Here is a 14723-nt window from a genome sequence, read left to right as displayed (position 1 = left end):
CCTTCAATCCCCTTCAGACCATACACACACTTTTTATTCATGCCCAAAGCTTCCCTTTTTTTGGACACTCACTATGGTTCTCTTCTTGGATTCTCTGTGACGCCCTGTTCTCTAATTGCCATGTTTGGTGTACCTCCTGAGTCCAGTAGCAGGCAGATTAAACAGATTCCAGGCCGACTTGGTTGCTTTTGCTTCCCTCATAGCCAGACGTTGTATATTGCTCCACTGGAAGAACCCTAACCCTCCTAGTGTGTCATCCTGGCTAAAAGACTGAACGTTTCACCATTAAATTTGGGTAATTGCGAGGGTTTGTTATAGTAGTTTGTTGTTGTTGTCTCTTTCTTGTTTTGTTTTGTTTGTTCTGTTCTGTACGTGGTCATGTATGTCTTGTATTTTAAAATGGGGGAAAAAAATATATAAAATTAAAAATATTCCCAATCAAGTACATCTACTGTACAACTAAGCAGAGCCTCCAGCATATTCTGAGATCCCTTCCACAGACTGTTCAGCCTTCTGCCTTCCAGAAAAGGTTCTGAAGCATCAGGGCTTGCTCAACAAAACTGCACAATTTGTCAGGGGTTGGGGAGAACCTACCTAAGTTTGTTGTTGTCTTAACTAACTGTAGGCTATTATTGGTGTCTACACCTGGAGAAATGCCTTATCGTTTATCTGTATCTATATGGCTCATCTACGTGACCTAAGAGGGAGGGAGAAAGACAGAGATAAAGAATGAGAGAGAGAGAGAGAGAGAGAGAGAGAGAGAGAGAGAGAGAGAGAGAGAGAGAGAGAGAGAGAGAGAGAGAGAGAGAGATCATTATTTGGCATCCAAACGTTATCAGCACATACAGAGGTTGCACACTGAGCATTCTAGATGCCAAATAGTGTTTCTAGGCAGGACTAGGCAGGTATAAGCAAAGCGGATGGCACATGACAGAACTTTACACAACTCTGTCAGTGTCCACAGCTGCCCACAGGCACAGTGGCACATTAGCCTATTAACCAGAGGTGGACAAAGTAAATACTCTAGTATTACAAAGTATTATATCAATGGCATGCATTGCTGGACTGGAATTGAGAGCATTTCCAAAAATATATATATAAAAAGTTATTTCGAAATTCAGACATCTTCAGAAAATAGCAGATCTACAAGCTGACAACGCATCGCACGGTGGTGCATTGCCTATTTGAAATAGGGCTTATGGTTCATAATATATATATTTTGCAAGTTTGTGTCACAAATGCCTTCGTAGAAATGAGCTGCTGTCCACCATATTCACATTACTGTCATGTAGGATCTGAAACCCAGGCGTTTTGGTGTTGGACTGGATGTGGTAGGTCATGTTCTCCGTAAACACATGTAAAGGTTATTATTAATATAATTTAAAACAAAGTTTATTCTTTCCAAATAGGCCTACGTCATTATCTTTGTGTGACAAACAATACAGCTGGCAAAATGTTCCTACAGTTGGCTACACCTATACTGCAACGATGATCAGCTTAAAAAACGAGAAAACAAACTCTCAAGGTAAATATGACCTCTGACATACTGTAATGAGACAAACACATTATTGAGTAGCTGCAGTCCCACGTGACTGCCATCTTGATAAATACTAGGGTGCCACCGTCCCCTCAATGAGGATTCGCGCGACTCGCACCGGCGGTACGTTTCCATAGCTGCAGTTTCGTTTGGCACGCTAGGAAAGGAGGAGGGCATCCACTTCACTGTTCACTCACTCATTGGCACTAGGGGGCATAGGCGGCTCACACTGCTGGCAGCCTGGCACCAAACCATACGGGTTCTTGCCCATACCCACCCTACCCTACCGGACTGTGGCTCCACCCACGCTGATTAAATGCACTCACCGCTGTTCAATACACTGCAGTCGAAGGCAGTAATGATAGCGGGGCTGTAGAGGTTTACTCCAACTTGCCAGCAGCAAACATTTCTGAAATTCTGACTCTTTTGTCATCTAAGCGTTCAAAAATGAAGACAATGCTTGCTGCATATTCCGGTCCCGGTATCCTTCAAGGTAAGACTCAATTCAATTAAATGTGGACGTGCATGGTTCCATGTCCAAACAAATTCACTGTTCTTCTTGTGTAGTCTACAAATACAAACGTTACCGTGGTTAATGATGGTTTATTTAGGTGCCTGAACATGTCCGAGTGGTCGGGGAGTTATTACCAAGAGCCTACTTTCAGGGAGCTCAAACCAATCTGAACTTTGTTGTGACAAGAGGTGAGGAGACTGTGACTGATGAAGCAGACCAGTTGTCAAGGGAAAAAACAATGGGGCACACAGATTTCAAATTCAGTTAATGAAAAAAAAAATAGCCCATATAGGATTCTGATATTAGCTGTGTGTGTGTGAATCACAAACCACTTGTTCCAGCAGAACCTGCACATTTATGTTGTTCATCTTTATTCTGTATACTTGTTAACTTGTCAGACCAAGAGACCATATGGCTCATCTCCCTGATGATAGGGGATAGTATAGTGGATTCAGACTGTTTGTGGTCTCTCACTTTTGCACTGACTTTCATATGCCCAAAGACATTAAGCCCTTAGGAGGTAGCGTTAGTGTTTCTGCATCATGTTCATTCAACAGCATGGCATTGGTTATTTTCAGTCTGAACAGATAGGATTAAGTAACTGTTGTCCTGAAGGGAAGATCTGCTCTTGTCTTTAGTGGCTCTGTGCGTAAGCTCAGCCAGCTTTAGTCTATCTAATGCTCTGGACTTCTCACACCGTTTACAGCTATACACACATAGCTGTTTGAGTTTTGGCATTTATTTTATGGTCTGTTAGATCTTGATGTTAATTCTATTTCTGTGGCACATTCTCTAATCTGTCATTTTGTTATTGTCCAGGGGCTCATTAATTAATGTCGTCTTGCTTTGATGAATTGTGACGGTGTTATTTAGTCTTTAACAAATGCATTTTGTTTTGGCCTGGGCCGTGGCTCAGCGGTCCAGGCACCCTGGCCGGTAGCCCGAGTCGAGTCTGGCAGTGTGCCACGGGTTCGACTCCCGATCCCGACGGCCTTTACTGCATGTCACTCCCCCATCTCTCTCTCCCCCATTTCCTGTCAGCCTACTGTCTGTCCCTCTATAAAATAAAGGTGAAAGCCTTTATTTTATATATGGTGTATATATATATATATATATAATTATATATATATATATGTTTTTTTTGGTGTGTTTTTTTACGTGTGTTCTTCAGTGCTTCACGGTAATCGATCTTATAGAATCGCAGAATGAAAAAGACTAATGTCTTTACTATCTCCTGTTTGCCTCCAGGCACCGGATCCAGCCTGCTATCTGCCCTTCAGGAACTGCCCTCCGTTCCCTGGCTCTGCCGATCCAAGATGGAGAAACACCTGCGAGTCATCTCTGTGCTGCAATGGGTCATCTCATTCCTTGCACTGGGTGAGTGAGAGTGTAGTGTACTACTGCATGCACCTGTAAAACCTACAGTGTTAGCTTGTTGTCTCATTAGTCTCTTAGCAGTGTTAGCTTGTGGTCTCATTAGTTTCTTAGAAAAGTTGAGGTCAATCCGCTAATAAGCCCCCTTCACCCCTGGCTCTTGTACTAGTTTAGTGCAGACTTGGTATGTGTTGTTTACATAATGGCTAGTTATGGAACTGTGTCCATTATTTAGGACATTTCAAGAAAATGATTAGACTTGTATACTCTTTCCCTCCAGGTGCTTCCTGCACTGTGCTTTTGATCTACATGTTCTGCACAGACTGCTGGATCATCGCTGCCCTGTACACTGCCTGGCTCGTCTTTGACTGGAACACCCCCAAACAAGGTAAGCGAGCCACCTGTGTTAATCAACTTACTGGTATATACGGTACATTTCTCAAGCTTTAGATTTGTGTTTATCCATAAAACCTGACAAATGTTTATTGGAGGCTTTTAGAGTCACGTGTTGGCTATTTTGTTTGTGTAGGCAGTATAGAGAAGTGGCTGATTTTAACCCCTTTTGGTGTTTTAAGCATTATGTTTTACTTTAGCTATTGAAAAATGGAAGATCTACAAGCTCATAGCGTGGCACCGAGTGCCGTGCTACGAGCTTGTAGATCTGCTATTATTTTTTAATCGTGAAAATGTGGCGCAAATCTTTGAATCTATATATTCTTTCAGAGTGAACGTTTTTAACTCAAATCTTTGCTTCTGGGGGGGGGGGGGGGGGGTCACTGGAAAAACATTTTTAGCAGCCAAATACAGATAATTCTGGGGGTCCTTGACATGAAAAAGGTTGAGCACCACTGATATAGAAACAGGTTTTTCATAAAACTGAGGATTTAAAAGGCATTTGTAGAATTGTCCTCGGGTCTAATTGAGTTAAATGAAGGCGATTAATACAAAATAAAATAAAAACATTTTCTTTGTAGGTGGCAGGAGGTCCTCTTGGGTGAGAAACTGGACAGTATGGAGCTACTTTAGAGACTACTTCCCTGTCAGGGTAGGTCAATATCTGCCACGTGCATTATGTTTGCATCCAGACTTCCTCGCTGTGTGTAACTGTAGGTCAAACATGTCCCTCAGTGTGTGGCTGTTTAGTTATCTGTAGATAATTGATCATGTTAATTGATCTGACATAAAATGTGACCCTAACCTTGATTAATAATGCCTTTTCTGCACAAAAAACGTTTTGTGACAGTTGTAGCAATAATACGTTTTTTATGTTCATAGCACTTTTAACCCATTAAGACCGGGAAAGCCTACGCTTCTGTCATTATAGATGTTGCTACTGTATATGTACATATATATGTATATGTACAACATGAATTTTGTATTTTTGGGAAAAACTAAACGAAAAAACTTTGTTTAGGATTTAGAATGGCGTTTTTAAAATTGACCTCAGGTCTAAATGTATTAAAGACCACAGGAATTGATGTTTTTTATTGCTCATCATATTACGTTACATGTAATTCAAACTGTCTGTTTTGAACCGATGTAAAGCTCATCAATATTACCATTGATTATGCTGTTGCCCAGCAATTAACAGACTCTAAGACATTGATAAGATTATCAGGGGAGAATCCAGTATCAACTGTTTACTCCATGCTGCTCCTTGTCTCATGTTGATTAATGCAAGGTCTTTAGACTTTGTCCAAACAGATAGGCAGCAGCACATAACAATGCTGAGTTGTTTTTCTTGTCCTCACTTCATCTTGAGATCGGAGTACAGTCCTACAGTAGTGTGGGGAAAGGGAAGCCTTCTCTCACTCACTTAGAGAGACACACACACACAGGGCGTGTAGTTGTTCATGTTGGGACCAAACATTTAGCCGGAGAACTCGCCAGTTTACCAAGTCACCCCAGCGAAAATTCTTCATCAATGTCTTCATCGTTATGCTAACATGCTGTCTTCATCAGTGTAGTATGTCAAACTCACAGATGTTATAGTTCATTTCCAAAGTGATCAAATTATTTTGTGCAATTAAATGGTCAGCTAGCTAAGTTGAGTATGTGAATACCAATTCTAAGTAGGCCTACCATTTCAGGAATTGTTTACTAATGAATTACATTGTTTCGGTACTATGGTGTTTAAAATGCACTAAATTGCGGCGAGTTGGTAAACTGGCAAGTTCTCCGGATACCACACCCCCACCAGGCCACCACCCACTTTGTTTTTGATTACCAAAGACAATATCATAGGCGCTATCTTAGACATGTAGGCTAGGATATTTAAGGTTGATTTATACTCTAATAAATGACATTTTGCATTACATTTATTTATATACATCAGCCTTTAGTCCACACTGTTTCTACCATTATGGTCCTTCTCATTGTCCTCAATGACTGCAGAATATAAATCAACTCAATGCTTTAATGCAGCTGGTGCAGTTAACCCCTTATTGTTGCTTGTTGTCTTGGTCATTGTACGGCCCATGTGATATCAAAACGAACTGCTGGTCGAATTTGATTGTAGAAAATAATTTGCATCATGCATGTTATCTTCTCATTGAAGCATAAAAAGTGGAGCCTGAACTTTGCTTATCACTGTACTTTGAGCACTGTATAGGTGTGACTGGACTGATTTCATGACTTTTAGTCATGAAAAAGAAGCAGAAGACAGACATGAACATCCCAAACCTGAAAGATATCAGTGCAGGAAATAATAATAATAAAATGGTCACACCCTGAAGGGCTCCAAAGATGAAGTGCTTTATTGCACCCAAGAAATCAGTAATGTCTATATTAGAAATCTCTGTTATTAAATGAAGGCCACACACAATCCACTAAATCCAGTCATACCCTTTGTAGTAATTAAAATTTCTACAAAACATTAGCTAATGCAGACCAGCAGGCTGCTGTTGTTGGTTTGCCTGCATCCCCATATTTTCTCCTGTTAGTATACTGTACATACATGCTGGTAAATGTAAGACACTCTTATTAACCCAACCAAAACCAAAAGGTATTCCCAAAATCTACCACATCATGCTATCCCCACTGAAATTTGCTGATAATGTTGTGCAACTGCCATGTTTGACTCACCACTGTGGGTGGGAGACCTTGTCCACAGTACACAAGGCTACATGGTGTACAGTTTAAAATGTATCCACAAAACTGCCACTTGGTATTCTGATTTATTGGAGATGGATGCAAAACGTAATTATCAAATATGCAATGTATAGAACATAGAATAATTATATTAGTGTTGCAGCAGTCATTGTTTTATGGCTGTACTGTACATGGGCAGATGGAGCAGGCTGTACCAGGAAGGACAGATAGAGTAGGGCCATATACTTAAAGTGTTGAACGATAAGGATGTCTACATACAAGTTTTGTGCTAATTGTATGTGGTTGCTTGCTCACTCTTAAGAACTGAGCTCATAAGTTTAGTCTTGCACTTGCTACAAACATGACATGCATATAAATTAATCCAAGGCTGTCCGTTTTTGTTTTGTAGCTAATTAAAACCCATGACCTGCTGCCTAGCCGGAACTACATCTTTGGCTACCATCCACATGGCATTCTCTGTTTTGGTGCTTTCTGTAACTTTAGCACAGAAGCCACAGGCTTCTCCAATAAGTTCCCAGGAATAAGGCCCTCCCTGGCTACTCTGGCGGGAAACTTCCGTTTTCCAGTTCTGAGAGACTACCTGATGTCTGGAGGTAAGGAGTTCCTGATAAGGAGGAGATGTCTGATAATGCTAACTGTAACTGCAAGGGGACACTGAGCTTTGTCCTATTGCCTAGCTGAAATGGCCGCTGGTTCCCTGTATGTGCTGATACAGTAAACTAGAGGGTAGAAGTTTGTATGCATGTACACTGTACAGTATGGACTTTATTCAAGTCATTATTTTATATTTTGGCATTAACGCAATATATTCTGATTTTAAGATTATTGTATTTGCTTATTACTTGAAGGTAAAGCAAATCTTTTAAGTGATTTGTTGATTCCTTCTTGAAGGTAATACAAATAATTTATTGCAACTAATAAGTTATATATTTTACCCAGGTATCTGTCCAGTAAACCGGAACTCCATTGACTACCTGCTGTCACATAATGGCACGGGCAATGCTGTGGTCATTGTTGTTGGGGGAGCTGCAGAGTCTCTGGACTGTGCACCTGGCATGAACAGTGTCACCCTGATGAAGCGCAAGGGCTTTGTGAGGCTGGCCCTTGAGAAAGGGTGAGACGATACACCAAAGTCCACAATGAATATGTAGAATTGAGACCCCATAAACCCTGAAGCACAATCTGAGTAAAGTGTACCTCAGTTTAACTCTTGAGTGTTCAAATGTAACCAAATTGGTCTTTAAGGGTCCATTTGTACACTATTTGGACTGCGTAAATTCTGCTGTGTAACATTCAGTCCCAGAGGAAAACGAATGGGTTTGGTTATGCTGACTAACAAACTAGGTTATGTATCGTGTTTGGTATTGGATTAGCCTATATATTCAGTTTTTTACTTTTGCTAAAGAAGCTTAGTGTTAAAAGAAAATACGGTTTGTCAGACCTCCATCCTTGCCAACTAGGGTATTGTATACAAGCAATTTATACAACCAATTACTGTGTGAATATGGGTCATTTGTCTGGAGCTCAAAGCTTAGAGTTAAGAAACTACTACTACTCACGCGTTCTTTAAATCATAAGCAACTCATAGGTCCTTACTGCATATTGTTAGTTTTCAGCACATTTAATCTGAAATGATTTTGAAAGCAAATATTTTCCAGCATCAGTATATTTATGAATACCAGGACGTTAAGCTAGTTCTTTTTGTGGAAATTAGTTTTTAATGGCAAAGCACTTGCTCAGTAACCTCTTCCTTCCTTCCCCAGGTCTGATCTGGTCCCAGTGTACTCCTTTGGGGAAAATGATGCCTACAAGCAGGTGATCTTTGAAGAGGGCAGCTGGTGGAGAAATGCCCAGAGGAGACTGCAGAGGATCATAGGCTTTGCCCCCTGCCTATTCCATGGATGTGGTCTTTTCTCTGACTCCTGGGGCATCGTGCCGTATTGCAAACCTATCACCACCTTAGGTGAGGGACAAAACAAAACACTCGTGTGCATGGCTGTGTGTAATGATTTCTCTATAACATAATGCATCATTATTTTATTAGAACAGATTCACACTGAGTCCATTTGATTCAAACTGTTCCCGAATACGATTGCCTGGTCCCCGCTGGCCATGATTCACATTAACGTATATAGGAAGAATACCAAGGATTAGTCCATGACGTCACTGTTAACATACCAAGGATATATACATGACGTCAACGCCATACAGATGAGACGAGAGACAATGTTACATTGCAGTTTGGTTGTGTATTATGTTATAACTCCAGACAACGTCTGGAACACAGTCAAACTTTATTATTTGCTCTAAACTCTGAGAGACGGAGAATGTCATGTCACAGAAGAGTCATTGGTCAAAGCCCCATAGTCCACAGCGCCCCTCTGAGGCCCCTCTGAGTTGAATTAATTGTACTCGAGGCGATGTGAATCATGGCCAGCAGGGAACAGTTCAAATCAATCAGACTCGGTGTGAATCTGCCTTGCCAGGAGCAAGGAGCCTTGCCAGAACCCCCTAGAGGCCACACTACTTAACACCCACCTACTTAACAAACAAAAGTTGTTTGGACCAGTGGATGGGTCAATTGCCATTCTTACAGCCCCTCACTGTCGCTAGCCGGATTTAAATATAATTGATTGATATTATTTAGTCTAGGCACCAAAAATGAACTGAAAGAAATGTCAAAATGACGATGGCTTTTTATTTAAAAGGTTATTACAGGACAGTGAAAGTTTGTTAACGGACCAACCATTCCATCCACACTGTCAATATTTGTGCAGTTCAGCGCCAAGGATACAGTATATTAATGGTTAACATTGAAGCGCTTTACAAATTCATGCATGATTAGTGCTTCTTTTTGATTTTGTCCTTGTTTTGTTATATAGTTGGGGAGCCAATCACAGTGCCAAAAGTTGAAGCGCCTACTCAAGATGTGGTGGATATGTACCATGCCATGTATGTCAGATCCCTCCGGTGCCTTTTCGACAAGTACAAGACGCGCTTTGGTTTGAAAGAGAGTGATGTCCTGCATGTCCAGTGAAAGAAAAGAGGGCCCCTCTGGAACGTCTGAACTGGGAGGACTGGGACAGTGTCTTCACAAGAATCCCATCTAAAACTGTGCCTGGGGCTCTGACTTGTCTCTGGACTGCAAACTCTATACATGAGCATGTATGTAAATAAACCCTTGCTCTCAGCTATGTCAGGGACATACTGTAAGCATAGTTCCTCCTCAACATAGGGTAGGTTTGAGGAAATGATGGCCTGAAAGAATGCCCTCTCTCCCTGATGGTGTTACAGTTAACAGTTAATTACTCTCCGTTCCACTGCCAAAGAAGTGTCCTTCTACAGATGTATGCAATATCTATAGCTGTTGGCATCGTCTGAAGAGAGAGGGCATAGTTTGGACTATGAGGAACTGCTTGTCAGGCGTGATGGCAGATCAGTTTCACTAGATGGAGCTGCAAGGTAAAAGTGCCAAGGCATTCCGACCATGTGTTCTTGTAATTTTCCTCCAATTCTTGAAATCCTATTGTTCTGAAACGCACCACAATGCAACTGAGAGGAACAACTTCACTGTTGGGTTAAAATACCCAAAAATTGAGCCAAAGATCCAATGATTGTCCCCACATATGTACACGCATATCAAAGAGTGGATTCATGCTATGTATGTGCCAAATATATGTATTTGTGATTGTACAATGCCACAAAGTATTAATTTTATTCTTAGGAGAGGAAAACACAGGGTCTAATGATTTTCAGTGAATATTGATGCACTTTTTTGTACTGTATTCTTGATTTGTGCTGAGCTTTTTTGCCTCCACTCTGCTGTTGACCATGCCCACATGGGTGTTTTGGCCTTGCATTTCCAAGTGTTTTGAAAAGTAGTTCACGAAGAGAATGTGCTATTGTGGGAATTCGGATGTATTTTTCCACATTATATTATGTAACATGCATAATCAGTGATCACTAGGGTGAAATATACTGTAGCAAAGAGGAAGGCATCACAAAGGTCATGTCATCTTAAAGCTATCTAATGCCATAATGTCTTAAGGTGTCACTACTCACTAATACAGAATGTATAAGAGTACTGTATGTCAGCTTCTAGAATGGTGTTAAGATTGGTACCTGGTAAAAGGTGTCAATTGAAATGTCATTTAATTTGGATTCACCAAGTGACTTATAGAGAAGAGCAGTGTACACAAGACTCTAATCCCTGTGCAATACATGCAAGCAATAAACCTTCTGCCTGTATTTAAATTAAACTTTTTTTTATGTTTTCAGAATGAGATGTATGCATTATTGTTCTCATCAAACTAATAGATACACAATATAGTTCTAATATATTTTTCAATTTACATTTGAACATATTCATTGAAGTATACTAGGCTACATTGAAAAATAAAACTCAAACTTGTTCAAAGTAGCTTTTCCACATTTGCATAACACCACTATTTACGAATATTATTAAAGTCATTTTATGGTCAAAAGGGTTTTGTGAATCAAAGCTCTATATGCAGATGGAATCACCACTACAGAGTGTCTGTAACCCTGTCTCCCCAAATCATAAACAGACTAGAAAAAGTGCCCCTCAGGGCACAGGTCTCCACCAAGCCAGATCAGTTTGTGGCCTCCTGGTGGCACTATAACTGGCCAATGTGAAAAGGGTGGAATATATTCCTCAGCCTAGTAGGAAAGTGCGTGAAAGATATCACGGAAATTGCACGCTGCATTCATAATTTGAGGCTTTTTGTTGAAAACGGGCCAATCCTGCAAACTTTGAAAGCCAATGTTAGCCAATTATGATGGAATATGAGATCTCTGACAGATCTGTCAGTCAGGACTAGAGATACTGTAACGATTTGCAGGATTTTTGTACAGAATCTGGAGGAGACAGTCCGGACAGTGCAAAACATACTCTCCTCATGCCTTCGGCTGGTGGAGACAAAAATAAATGTTCAGGTGGGTTGCCAAGTTCATCCTCTGGAGAGACTGCACCCTTTTATAAGCTGCACATTCATTGTATTCCACTTTCAAATTTAGTTTGAGTTATCTCCTAGTTGGATAACATTACTTGCAAGATAAGTACATACCGGTTATACAATAACATCTTGGGTAAGAAAAAGGTGTTGTGCAGGTGAGGTGAAAAACAGGTGAGTCGATGAGGACCTCGCCTTTTCTTTACATGACGTTTTACGAACACAAAATAGTTAGAAATGGAGATAAATACAAATCAGTATATCAACTGAAAAAAGGCAGAAATGTAATGTAGATGCCTATGGGTTAATTAGCTACGTTGGCAATGGCATTCAGTTTATATATATATATATAAGGAGGATGGACAAGTAAGGTGGATATGGGCAATCTGAGATGCCTTAGTGGTTGATACAAAGCTGCCCCCTAGTGGTGTAACATTGAGTTCATGAAGTGCATATTTATAAATGAAGATGCATGTTTTAAGGATGTTATATTAAAAAGGGTTAAAAAAAAAGTTAAGATTTGCAAATAGAGGTGAGGACGGTGACCTGACATTTGAACTTGTTCATCTAACAAACAGTACAATACAATATTACAGTATGTATAAAATAAGGAAGGATACTAGGCTATACTTTTTCGCGCAGACGAAATGAAAGCCTGGGTTCGAGGCCAGGTTATGTTGAGAAATAGTCTGGTTTTCTTAAATTTTCCTAGAGCTTTTGACACGGAATCAATGTCTGTGGTATTTCCAACAATTCTCATCATCAAGGCTGCATGAACAGCGCTCGAGCGCTCAGTTTTCTGCCCCCTCAATGTCGTAACCGGTCGTAACTCATATCCGAAGCAATTCCGAAAATTCCGAACGCAGTTCAACCACCCTTTTGGGCGAGTGCGCATGCGCATATCCGAACACTGGTCGGCTTCTAAGATCGGCTCTCGGCTTTCATAGTAAATATTAAAGCAGCCAAGTCGTAGGCTCTCTATCGGTCAAATCGTGGGTTGAATAAAAGTGTAATTCATGCTGGAGTCTGCCAGTCTGGACACTTAAGTAAAGACAACGGGTTGAACGGGACCGTCATCGTACTGCCCTTAGAGTACTGTCACTAGTACTCACTCGCAGGTCACGCTGGGCTGCCATATGCACCAAGGAATCTTCCTTGATATTTACCAGATCTGACAGATTTTTATGAAACTCCGCCCCGTCATTGAAGATCGACAGCCAAACGGTTGAATCACAAGACGGACATCCACGGGAGGCGACGCCTTTGTGTGAGCGACGCGAGTTTGAGCCTATCAGCCACCCGTATTCTTGGCTTCAACCGGACATGGATTTCCGAAGCAAGGAGTAGCAAAATAGCTACTTTGTTTATGCCCCTTTAGCCAACTGACAGCTCCACACACTGTGCTTGCTGCTTCTGTGCCTCCAGACATTCCTGTGCACACATTTCCTTCTGTGAACAAGCGTCACAAACCCTCTGCTCGAGTGTCTTTATGTAATGCCCCAGGAGGGGAATGGGGTGTTTGTTGTTTTGAATGAAGCGGACGCGCTGCTGCTAAGGTGCCTGTAGACAGGGGGAGGATGAGCTCCACCACCGGCCGGGATGTCGCTATCCCCGCCGCCTCTGTCAACGCCAACCCCGGAGCCTCCTCGTCCTCGCGACCGCTGCACGTAGAGTTGACATCCCAGCAGGTACTACGCACCCGCACCGCGACAGCACACATGATGATTACGCTGCGCACATGACCACGGGAACAGGTTCTCTCACAACGTTACTCATTAACTGTACAGATTGTGTGTGAGATAAGCAGGAGGCCCGCGAAGCTAAACTTGAGCTAGTTAGCTAATGTGGCTAACAGGTTAGCTCACTGGAGACCAGTGGTGTTGGTCTGGCTCTTCAAAACAAACAAAAAAACAAACGGGCTGATGTTGTCTGTTATTTAAACCATGTCTTCACAGGCAGAAGTGTGTTGTTCTAATGTTCAATATGATTATTATGGAGCAACTTATGCATGGGGTTTGTATTGCAACTTCATGGTTCAGGTTTACATTCACTGTATGACATCCACATCATCATCAGACTCAAGCTCAGGTGACAGGGTCAGCTGGAGCAATATAATGGTGTCGCCTCTGAGGCTTGGCTCACAAACTACAGTATACAGTGCATGAGAGATGAGAATGTGTATACTATACACATTCTCATCTCTCATGCACAAGAAATGTCTAAGATTTACTAAGTGGTTCAAGGGTGGCCGTTCATTGGAAATGCAGAATCCACTGCATTCATTCCTTTTAAATTTCAGACGGTGACAGACCCATAAATAACTTTGACTTTAGGTAATTTGAGCCAAACCTATAAAACAAACAAGAGTGACTTTGGGTCACTAAAACGAAGCGTTAGATTTAATGTAGTATTTTCTGCCTGGTATAAGAATATTTATTTATACTCATTTCAGATATTGTGATAGCCTTGGATCAAGACTATCATATATGTATTTTATCGATTTTGACTTTTGCATCATAGATACAAAAGTAATGGTCAGACTGACACTCGATAAGATAGTCTTGGTCCAAGGCTAATACTGATATATCAGTCATGGCACCTCTGGCATTCCTGTAAAGAAACTGTTTATTCTGTTCCATATACACTTTTTAACGGTGCCTACTGCATATTGTGAACATTTTATAATGATATTCATCATCCTAGTTTGTTGAATGTCAAATCACCAAACAGTTTGCACCAAACCTCTTTATAATTAATCTATTTGCATGACAAATCCATTTAGTTATTTAAAATCAACCTCCTGATGGCTCCTGACAGTCAAATCCCAAAACCTGTAGGCTAAACTTAGTTCTCTGACAAGTAGTATGAGGCTGGTGTTTGCACTGCTGTTTACTCAGCCTTTTTAATTCTCTGGGGATGAGTCATCATCAGTCGTTGACATCCTGTTATATTGTTGATGACATGCCATATGATGATAGTAATCTATGTAAGGTGCCTGTATCTTATTCTGTATCTGCAATTCAGTAATGATACACTACATCCAGATAATTGAGAGGACAGCTATCCAATGTATGCTATTCAATGTTACACCAGTGCTATTTATAGGCCTTATGCATTGCGATGTTAGTGTTTATTTTCATTGTAATTCATACAAACAATGGGAAACATTAAATCATATAGCTAAATTGGTATAATTGTGTGCTATGAAAACACT

General features: G+C 40.9%; 3 protein-coding genes across 3 annotated transcripts in view; 2 read left to right on the top strand and 1 right to left on the bottom strand.

The window, feature by feature from the left end:
* thap12a (THAP domain containing 12a) overlaps window positions 1–14723 on the bottom strand; it is a 403705-nt gene that overhangs the window by 109868 nt on the left and 279114 nt on the right. The window lies entirely within an intron of this gene.
* dgat2 (diacylglycerol O-acyltransferase 2) lies at window positions 1690–10809 on the top strand. Its single transcript, XM_083765295.1, has 8 exons — window positions 1690–2030; window positions 3300–3428; window positions 3706–3813; window positions 4400–4470; window positions 6925–7129; window positions 7476–7650; window positions 8300–8499; window positions 9419–10809. Exons 1-8 carry the CDS (start codon window positions 1985–1987, stop codon window positions 9571–9573), a joined length of 1089 nt encoding a protein of 362 aa, XP_083621421.1. The 5' UTR covers window positions 1690–1984; the 3' UTR covers window positions 9574–10809.
* Window positions 12746–14723, top strand: part of uvrag (UV radiation resistance associated gene) — a 105356-nt gene continuing 103378 nt past the window's right edge. The window contains exon 1 of the mRNA XM_083783627.1: window positions 12746–13197. Coding sequence (XP_083639753.1) covers window positions 13087–13197 — 111 coding nt within the window. The 5' untranslated portion in view covers window positions 12746–13086. The remainder of the gene's footprint in view (window positions 13198–14723) is intronic.

This window comes from Protomyctophum parallelum, assembly GCF_964188405.1.
Source record: "Protomyctophum parallelum genome assembly, chromosome: 1".
NCBI lineage: Eukaryota > Metazoa > Chordata > Actinopteri > Myctophiformes > Myctophidae > Protomyctophum > Protomyctophum parallelum.
The sequence above is the reverse complement of the archived record's forward strand: the minus strand, read 5'-3'. Positions and strand labels throughout refer to the sequence as shown.

What these genes read in the sequence shown, in the direction of transcription:
- dgat2 (XM_083765295.1), top strand. Translation starts at nt 1,985, where the DNA reads ATGAAGACAATGCTTGCTGCATATTCCGGTCCCGGTATCCTTCAAG. An exon ending in CGGTCCCGGTATCCTTCAAG is followed by an intron (nt 2,031 to 3,299) that starts GTAAGACTCAAT and finishes GTTTGCCTCCAG; the next exon opens with GCACCGGATCCAGCCTGCTA. An exon ending in AGACTACCTGATGTCTGGAG is followed by an intron (nt 7,130 to 7,475) that starts GTAAGGAGTTCC and finishes TATTTTACCCAG; the next exon opens with GTATCTGTCCAGTAAACCGG.